General features: G+C 36.1%; 2 protein-coding genes across 3 annotated transcripts in view; both read right to left on the bottom strand.

Annotated features, from left to right (window-relative positions):
• Positions 1 to 8,178, bottom strand: part of LOC107003360 — a 15,938-nt gene extending 7,760 nt beyond the window's left edge. The window contains exons 1-4 of one of the 2 annotated variants that reach the window (XM_015201679.2): positions 7,951 to 8,178; positions 1,936 to 1,976; positions 1,774 to 1,837; positions 1,497 to 1,685 (exon numbers count right to left, since the gene is read on the bottom strand). In XM_015201679.2, coding sequence (XP_015057165.1) covers positions 1,497 to 1,685; positions 1,774 to 1,837; positions 1,936 to 1,976; positions 7,951 to 8,100 — 444 coding nt within the window. In that variant the 5' untranslated portion in view covers positions 8,101 to 8,178. Of the gene's footprint in view, positions 1 to 1,496; positions 1,686 to 1,773; positions 1,843 to 1,935; positions 1,977 to 7,950 lie in introns of both variants that reach the window. The other variant, XM_015201680.2, reaches the window with a different exon arrangement.
• Positions 8,179 to 8,868: 690 nt separating this feature from the next.
• The window catches only part of LOC107003050 (lysosomal Pro-X carboxypeptidase-like), an 11,156-nt gene continuing 9,750 nt past the window's right edge, over positions 8,869 to 10,274 (bottom strand). The window contains exons 7-9 of the mRNA XM_015201294.2: positions 9,722 to 9,801; positions 9,580 to 9,629; positions 8,869 to 9,119 (exon numbers count right to left, since the gene is read on the bottom strand). Of these exons, the coding sequence (XP_015056780.1) occupies positions 8,971 to 9,119; positions 9,580 to 9,629; positions 9,722 to 9,801 (279 nt within the window). The 3' untranslated portion in view covers positions 8,869 to 8,970. The remainder of the gene's footprint in view (positions 9,120 to 9,579; positions 9,630 to 9,721; positions 9,802 to 10,274) is intronic.

The following is a 10,274-nucleotide window of genomic DNA, read 5'->3' as shown; positions in this document are numbered from 1 at the left end:
AGAATGTTCCATTTGTATGGTCGGATGAATGTGAGGAAAGCTTTCAGAAACTCAAGACCTTGTTGACTACCGCACCTATCCTTACCTTGCCAGTAGAGGGTAAGAACTTCATTGTGTATTGTGATGCATCCTATTCTGGTTTGGGTGCAGTGCTAATGCAAGAGAAGAACGTAATTGCGTATGTTTCGAGGCAATTAAAGGTGCATGAGCGTAATTATCCGACCCAAGATTTGGAGTTGGCTGCGGTAGTGTTTGCATTAAAGCAATGGAGACACTATCTATATGGGGTTAAGTGTGAAGTCTATACGGATCATCGTAGTTTACAGTATGTCTTTACTCAGAAAGATTAGTAATTTGAGGATAGATGTTCTTGTGGTGATGACTTCCAGGTTTTGGGAATAAATAGTATTGAGTTTTTATAAGTTATTTAATCGATTTTCATTAATAAGTTTTAAGTCTTCCGCATTATATTTTGTTATTTATGGTTGAAATGTTGGGGATTAGATTGGTTGGTTCGCTCACATAGTAGGATAAGTGTGGGTGCCAGTCGCGGCCCGTTTTGGGTCGTGACATCTACAGAGGAGACCATGGTTTCACATGAACCCACAGAACCCCTCTTGATACGCCTCTGAGCATACGTGAGATTGTAGTTAAGCTAATGGAGTTGTAGAGGGTGTTTGGATTGGCTTATTTTAAGTGCTATTGTCTTTTAAGCTACTTTTCTAATTTTTGTGGTGTTTGGGAAAGATGAAAGTGCTTTTAAGCATTTACTAGCCAAAAAAGTACAAAAGTAAGCTAAAAGCTAAAAGTTGGGTGTGACCAACGTATGACTTTTAGCTTATAAGCTATTTAAAGAAGCAAATCCAAAAACCCCCATACTCTCAACTCTCAACCATTTTGTTAAATGCGTAGCAACTAAACGAATCCATTCATTCATTCCTACAAAGACAAGCATGAGCCCACATTGCCTTTTTCTTTAGGTGGAAACATTAAAATATCCTGCCAATAGACACATCTTTGGTAAAAGTTAAAACTTTGAAATTTTCAACCTACTTATAGGTGCTTATTTCGTAATATATCAACTTGAGGTATGAAACTGAAAATTAATGTAGTCACACTAGTGTTGTTAGCATTATTTTTATCAACTTTAAATAATTTTCACAGTTCATGCAAAAGAACGACCAACAACCATAAGGCAGCCAATGATAACGCCCCATCATTTGATAAACCACTGATAAATATCCTAAGCTCTGAGGAATGTAAAAGTCCTTTGGACTTTCTAGCTGTCCAAGATGATGCCTCTGTTAAGACACCATATTGTTACAAAACTAATTAGGGAGACCAAATGGTTTCTTCCTGTGCTGATAGAGGTTCTTTCATAGACAGGCATGCTCAAAAAGTAAAGATAATCAGTAAGCTGGATGATAGGCTAATCGTAAACACAAAGATCACCTTTACTTCACCCGAAACCAGCAATCAATTAGAGTTGCTCTAACCTGTGAGCTTGCACGGAATGAAAGACACATCAACGACGCCTTTGATGCTTCTAATTTATTTGCCTCAACGCCATCTCCAGTGGATGTGATGGGAAGCTTAAGGTTTGAACCATCTGAGTGAATCACTTCCAGTGCAGGAAACTTCACCGCCGCCATTGCTGGAATGATAATCTTATTTGCAGTCGCAATCTATATTCCGCCAGTTCCATAATGGACAGAGAAAACATGTCAATAAAACTGAAAAAGCAACAGTTAAGGTAGTGATCTTTTATTATACCTTACCACCATGTTCCTTCAACTCATTTATATCAGCAAAGTAACCACGGGTCATCTCATCTTTACTGCCCTAAAGCACATAATATACATAAAATAAACTTCAGAGTCCATTTGATGTAAGCTTAACGAGACAATAAATTGGAAAGTAAAAAAGAAGACTTACAGCCGAGCACGCTCTTTCTCAATCGCCTCCTTGTTTCCTAGCTGTAATCAAATGAATCTTCAATATTCAATACGAGACAAATTTCTACTGTACTCCTACTGTCTAATAATAGTTTTTCTTTTAACTTCGAAAGAAAGCAATCTCCAAAGAAGAATATATCATCCAATCGGAAGAAATGCAAATTTTATGACTTCTCATATAGTTTTTAATATTAGGGAAGTCGAGAAGGGAGAATAATAAACAGCCTTTAAATTCCAATTAGGCAGGAATGAATCCACAACCAATTAGGCAAATGAATTAAGAGAGAATAATAGACAGCCTTTAAATTCCAATTAGGCAGGAATGAATCCACAATCAATTAGGCAAATGAATTCCCATCTACCAAAAAGTTGAAAGACGGTGCATAGTTTTCATTTCATAATTTCCATATAATTTTGCTAGGTATGTTAACTTCTACTTGAAAAGAGAAGTTCAAGTTGAAATGATCCTGTAAACTCCATTAAAGGAGATTCATAAGTTGCTAACTTGTAGAGAAAGAAAAGGATAGAAGAGAGAAGAAATGAAGAGAAGATTACTTTTACATTGAATTGGCTTAGCTAACTATTACATTCATGTAGCTGACTATTTATAGTTCAGCTTATACACATTCAGTTATCAACCTAACTATGTACAGCTGTATATTCTCTAACAAACTAACTAATTCACACCATATGGCTTGTACATTGAACTTCATTGATCAACACTCCCCCTCAAGCTTATGGTTGAAACACATCTTTCATTCCAAGCTGGCTCACTAACATATTGTGTTGTACCTTTCCTGCAAGTTGGTCTTTAGTATTAATATGCTCAGTTTTTCAACATCCCTTGACATATTTTTTCTCTAACAAAGTGACAATCAATGTCAAAATGTTTTGTTCTTTCATGAAAGATTGGATTGGCAGCAATTTGAATAGCTGCCTTACTATCACATATCATTCTCACAGGTGGGGTTATCTTGACACCTAACTATTTGTATAGTACTACCAACTAGGTTATTTCAGCTGCACATGCAGCCATACTTCTGAGCTCTGCTTCTGCTGAACTCCTTGACACAGTCTCTAGCTTCTTTGACTTCCAAGAGACATGACCTTCTCCAAACTTTATTGCATATCCTGTAGCTGATCTTCTAGTCTCCACACATGCTCCCCAGTCAGAATCACTGTAGGCTGTCAGTTTATTGGTGTCATTCGCTGGCATTAACAAGCCTAAACTAGGTGCCTCTTTAATATATCTCACCACTTTTAAAGCTGCCTCCATGTGTGATTTTTTTGGACAACGCATGAATTGACTCAATACTTGTACAGAGAATGCAAGATCAGGTCTAGTCATGGTAATGTACAAAAGTTTCCCTACCAGTCTTTGGTATTTCGTAATGTCGGTAAGAATTGTGTCACCTTCAGGAATTCCATTATTTATGTGTTCATCATACTGTACAGAAGTGAGTTTCTGATTCATCTCAAGCGGTGTGCAGGCTGGCTTTGCTCCCCCTAGCCCAGATTCAGAAATTAGGTCTAATGCATATTTTCTTTGAGACATGAGTATGCCTTTGTCAGACCTAGAAAAATCAATTCCCAGAAAAAACTTTAGTTCACCTAGGTCCTTCATCTTGAACTTCTTTTGAATCTCCTGTTTGGTGTCACACAAGAGTTTCTGATTGCTTCCAGTAACTATAAGATCATCCACATGTACTAGTACAATCACTGTGTCATAGCCAACCAACTTTGTGAATAAAGAGTAATCATAGTGACTCTGTTTGAACCCTGTATCTACTAATGCTTCTGTTAGCTTCATGTTCCATTGCCTTGGTGCCTGCTTGAGTCTATATAATGACTTGTGGAGTTTGCAGACCTTCTGAGTCTCCCCCTGTCTAGCAAAACCACTGGGAATAGTCATGTACACCTCTTCTAGTAGATCACCATTGAGGAAAGCATTATGGACATCCATCTGATAGATGTACCACCCTCTAGAAGCTGCAAGAGAAACCACTGACCTGACTGTAACCATCTTAGCCACAGGACTAAAGGTTTCACCAAAATCAATGCCTTCTTTCTGACTGAACCCCTTTGCCACCAACCGTGCTTTATATCTTTCTATTTCCCTCGAGGAGAGATACTTGATTTTATAAATCCATCGACAACCAATGGGTTTTTTACCAGGTGGAAGATCAACTATGCTCCATGTCTTATTACTTTCTAAAGCTGCTATTTCCAGTTCCATAGCTTTTACCCATGCAGGATCAGAAACAGCTTCATGAAAGGATGCAGGTTCACATACAGCTGAGTAAGCCTTCAACACCTGGTTGTAAGCTTGTGACAAATGAGAGTAAGAGAGCTGATTAGTAATAGGGTAGGCACATGCATTGCCTTTAAATGTAGTGACAAAGTCCTGCAACCATATGGGGGGTTTACTCTGCCTAGTTGATCTCCTGGCTGGCTCAACTGCAGTAGACACATCTGGAGTCGACTCTGTATGTATGGATGGAGCTGGTACAGCTGAGTTTGTGGTGGAGGGTAAAGTGACAGACAGCTCACCTAGACTTTCAACATCAGGGAAAACTGCTTCTAAGACTGGAAATATGGGATTAGAAGATGCTTTTTGAGATCTTTAAATGGATATAGATGTTAATGAAAAACTACATGTTTGCTCACAAAAAATGAGTGAGCATGAACATCATATAAAATATACCCTTTTTGAGTTGAAGAAAAGCCCATGAAGACAACAGGAATTGCTTTAGAGGCAAACTTATCTAAGACTTTGGGACACGCAGCATAACACAAACACCCAAAAACTTTGAGGTGAGATAAGGAGGGAGGGTGAAGATAAAGTTTTTCAAAGAAGGACTTGAAACCAAGGACTTTGGAAGGAAGCCTATTCAAAATATAAACAGCAGTAGACACACATTCACCCCAAAACTTGAGTGGAATACAGGCTTGGAACCTGATAGCTCTAGCAACATTTAGTATGGTCCTATGTTTTCTCTCAGCCACCCCATTTTGTTGTGGGGTGTATACACAAGTAGTTTGATGAACAATACCAAGATCACACACTAAATTTTTAACCAGATGACTAAGAAACTCACAGCCATTATCTGTCCTTAAGACTTTAACTTTAGTAGAGAACACATTTTCAACCTGTGTGAGAAATTGTTTGAGAACAACAACAGTGTCAGCCTTAGATGCAATCAGAAAAACCCATGTGTATCTGCTGTAATCATCTACAATAGTCACAAAAATCTTTTTCCATTATGAGTTGGTACTTTGTATGGTCCTCAGATATCACAATGTAGCAACTCAAAAGCAAATTTGGACATAGTAGTGCTTACAGAAAAAGGAAGTTTTGTGTGCTTTGCTAAAGGACACATTGTACAGTCAGTGTGATCCTTGTTTTGTAACAAACTAAGAGACTCATGTTATTTTATTACATCAATAGGTGCATGACCTAACCTCCGATGCCATACATCAACAGTTTCAGAATTAGACATAGACTTTGACATAGATTCATCACTAGCAAGTCTTCTACTACTAGTATTGACCAGCTTTTTTGGAGCTTGATGTGGTCGTTGATGTGATCCTCTTTGTAGTATGTAAAGCCCATGATCCTCTTTACCAATCCCCTTCACCTGACCAGTGGATAGATCCTGGAGGATACAAAAATCAGGAAAGAAGCCTACCATGCAGTTGAGTTCCTTAGTCAGTTTAGAAACTGACAATAAATTTACTTTAAAGTCAGGTAAGAAGAGAACATTGGAGATAGTCTGATTAGTACATATATTAGTTGTACCAATGTGAGACACTGAAACTGTATTTCCATTTGGCAAGTGTACTCTGCTATCTGAGTTAGCAGGTGCTGCCACACATGTAGTTAGTGTGTTAATTTGGGAGGTGATGTGATGCGTAGCTCTGGTATCTATTATCCATTCATTAACATCATAGGTACACACAAAAGCTGAAAAAGGAATACATGCATCTACAGAAGTCACTCTAGCAGGAGAAGTAGATGCAGTTTCACCACTAGGCCTGGATAATAGTTGCAGGATCTGTTGATACTGGTCCTGAGTGAAAAGAGCTCTAGTTTGTTGAACTTTAGTTGACTGAGCTCCTGATTCAAGACTTTGAGACAGTTCAACTTGATTAGCAAAGCTTCCTGAAGATTGACCTTTCCTTTTAGACTTAAAATCAGCTGGATATCCAACTATCTTGTAACACTAATCTTTGGTATGACCTCTGCAGCCACAGTGATCACATTGCACCATTGGCTTCCTTCCTTTGTAAGTTTCAGATGTGCTAGCACCACTAGTAAAACCTCCATTTGTCACTGATGAACTTCCCTTCAGGATCCAGATCCATGGGTATACGTAGTACCTCTGTGACTGTACCAGAGTGTGCCATCAAATGCACCAGTTCCTGAATTAATTGAAGCAGAGGAAACCAAATTCCTTTGACTCGCTTGATCTATAAGAAGAGCATATGCTTTATTTATCGTAGGAATCGGATTCATCATAAGAATTTGGCTCCGGGGAGGAGAATAGGACTTATTCAAACCCATTAAGAACTGTAACAACCTTTGGTACTCACAATGTTCTCCAAATTTCCTTGACTCTGGACAGGGACATGAAGGACATGGCATGAGTGCATCATACTCATCCCAGAGATCTCTTAATTTCGAGAAGTAATCAGCAACTGACATTGTTCCTTGTGAGAGAGTGTTTATCCTGTGAAGATGAAAGATCCTAGATCCATTAACAGTGTCGAATCGCTCTTTCAAATCCAACCATACTTTTCGAGCATCAGAAGCATACACAACAGAACTCAGCAATCCAGGTCGAACTGCATTCATAATCCAGGATAACACCACAACATTGCATTTCTCCCATTGATCATGCAACACTGGTTCGAACATAGATTTAGGGAAACGACCATCGACAAACCCTAACTTGCTTCGACCTACAAGTCCAATCCTAAGGATCTACTCCATAGTGCATAGTTCTCAGATCCAGTTAATTGGAGAGAGATGAGTGAGCTACCTGGAATGTCTGCATGTTGTAGAAAGAGTGGGTGATTATGATCAATCGTTGGGAAAACGGCCATGGATGGAGCACTGTCACTTGTAACAGTTGTAGCAGCTGGAATTGCCATTTGAATGAACAGAGAAATACTTCAATTTGTCTTTGATGCTGCCTTGTGATTCACCTAAAAAGCACTGGTGAGATCTGAGCACCTAATGACGGAATTTGAGTGCGGAATGAGCCTATGATCTTGGGCTTTGATACCATGTAAACTCCATTAATGGAGATTCATAAGTTGCTAACTTGTAGAGAAAGAAAAGGATAAAAGAGAGAAGAAATGAAGAGAAGATTACTTTTACATTGAATTGGCTTAGCTAACTATTACATTCATGTAGCTAACTATTTATAGTTCAGCTTATACACATTCAGTTATCAACCTAACTATATACAACTGTACATTCTCTAACAAACTAACTGATTCACACCATATGACTTGTACATTAAACTTCATTGATCAACAGATGCTTCAAGTAGTATTTCTTCGAGTGAACTAATAATTTCACTCAAAAGTCTTCCACTGAAGTTCATGTACAAATACAACTTCAATTTCCAAATATTGTAAGCTCATTCTTCAGAATGCTACTGCTTGGCTAAAATTGTATTCATCAATATAATACAGTACAATATGCTTTTATAACTGTGATGTCTGAACTAGCTTGCATGCACCTCGACTAATTTCACTGGGAATCTAACAAATCACCTAGTTTCTTTCGCAGTCAAATATGAAAACTCATAGTTCTCAACATATTTCATTAGCTACACTGTTAGATGTCAATACAACATGATACATTACAAAACCATACATAACAATCCTCAAAACAAGCTGCAACTAAATTTACAGATTTTTGCATATTATGAGAGTAATATAGAGACTCCAAAAAAAAAAAGTAACAGAGTTTCATTGAAAAAACCTGGTAAATATCGAGAAAGCGATTGGAAATCCATCGATACGGATTCTGTAAAGCTATTAGAGAAATCAATTTCTCTTCTCGCTGAAATTTATTCCTTGAATTGAATATTGCAGGTGATACAGCTGAGCTAAATCTCTTAAGCTTCAACATTTTCAATGGTGTTTTTGTTCTTCTGTGATTCTTCAATAGGTTACAGGGAATCGAGAAATGGGGAAGACTGAGGAAGTAGACGAGGAAACGTGTCAGTATTGTGGGCTTTCTACCTATACGGGCTAGGCCCACGTTAGACTAGCCCATTTAGGGATTTTAGGATCGTTCAAAATCTGACCAAAATCGATAATCTTAAAATGAAAATTTTTTATTGGTTTATTATATAATAAGTTAAATTATAACAAATAATTGAGTATCACGTATTTTTAAAAAATATTTAAATAGTTTAAAATTAAAGTTGTTAAACAAATGGTCAATTTTTTTGAACTCGAAGGTGGATGACAAGGGTATTTTGGAGTCAATAGGTGGGTAAGAAGGGTATTTTGGAGCGAATACGTGAATGGAGGATAGTTCTGTATCATTTCTAATACTTTAAGAATATTTTAGGCCTTTTTCCGCATATATATATATACATAGTCATAATCAAAATTATTGAATTCTAAAAAAACGTAAGTCATTTACATAATTGGTCAATATTTATGTAGGTAAATCTCTTTATATATGCGTGACAATTATAGTTTACTCTCACAAAATAAAATTTAGAGATCATTTTTGTTTTCTTCATTATCATTATATAAAACTTCAACTCTGTAATAATATATGTATATATTTCTTGATGATTATAAAGTAAATTTAGAGGATAAAAACTTTGCTAGTTTTGCTTCAAACGTGCAATAAATAATTGATAGGGAACATGTATATATTTATTGATGATTATGCAGTAAATTTAGAGAATAACTTTGATACTTTTGCTTCAAACATGTAATTTATATTGTTGTAAATACAATTAATAGACTAATTATTGTTTAATTAGTGCATTTTGCCTTTTTTGATGGCCTTGAGATCAGCATTATACTTTGTTATCCATCCTTCAATGATTTTAACTTCTGTGTTCCTTTGCATGGTTAGCCACTCTGGATCACTTGACGTTTTAGAAAGAATGTCTAGACAATGGGAACCTACAAAAAAATAAAAGAACAAAATTAGAGTTGACATGTATATTTACAAGATATATTTTTTATTTGTTATTCACTCGTCATATGGTACTTATTTCGATTAATCTGGATTTATGTCTTGTTTACACATTAAAGGGGAAAGCGCTTGGGTAAAGCTTACAAAAGTAGCCATTTTTCAGCGTCATTGAGTTTTACCTGTGAAAATTTTAAAATTCCATGACAATAGTTATTTTTCAAAAACATGCCCAAAAGTAGCCAATAGGTGTTGTTTCAACGAAGCTCTTGCTCTTTGGATTATTTCTATAAATCCAAAATCTCTTATTAAAGGTCAAAAGGTTCTATCAGTTTCATCATGACCTTCGATTATTTACATGAGTAATTGAAATATTTATTTTAATTATCTTATAACTAATGTGATCATGAAGTAAATATTGTTTTCACATAATTGTAAACATTGGCATACCGTTACGTGTGTGGACAGCTTGTAGACTATGAGATATGTCTTGCAAAACCCTAAAATAGAAAAAAAAATTAGTGTAAGAATAAATAAATAAAGCCAAATAGTAAAAAAAAAAAAAAATTGTGTGGGGGTGACGTGTACGTACCCTGCACTACTATAAGGATCTCTTAGCCCATTAGAGAAAATAATATTGCTGGCAAACCTTTGAAGAATTAATTTTATGTCCTGCAAATTCACTCATTTAGTAAGTTCACAAATCTAATAAAGTATAAGAAAAAGTAATATGACAAAATATGCACAATGAAAGATTGTTGTAAGAAGTTGATGTTTCGGGTTCGTGTCAAGTAGAATTATCGAACTATGTTGTTCGAATTTTTTAAAAATATAGTTATTCTCACATATAATATTTTTAAATAATGCACTACACATACGTCGTTAGTGTAGTAGCCCAAGCAGCATCGCTTTCCCACATGAATTCAAATTAATTAAATATTTCCCGAAATAAGTATCGCGACTTAAACACAAGTGAATTTTCAATAAAAAATTTTCGAGGGAGGTCTATGAAATATAATTTCTGACAAGCACATTTCTGACGAACCTACCTCAAAAATTTCCATGGAAAAGTCACTTGTTGGTCATAGTAGTGTATAAAAGTATATATATATATATATATATATATATATATATATATATATATA

Source organism: Solanum pennellii, chromosome 11, assembly GCF_001406875.1.
Source record: "Solanum pennellii chromosome 11, SPENNV200".
NCBI lineage: Eukaryota > Viridiplantae > Streptophyta > Magnoliopsida > Solanales > Solanaceae > Solanum > Solanum pennellii.
Note: the sequence above shows the minus strand (reverse complement) of the source record. Positions and strands in the feature narration are given on the sequence as shown.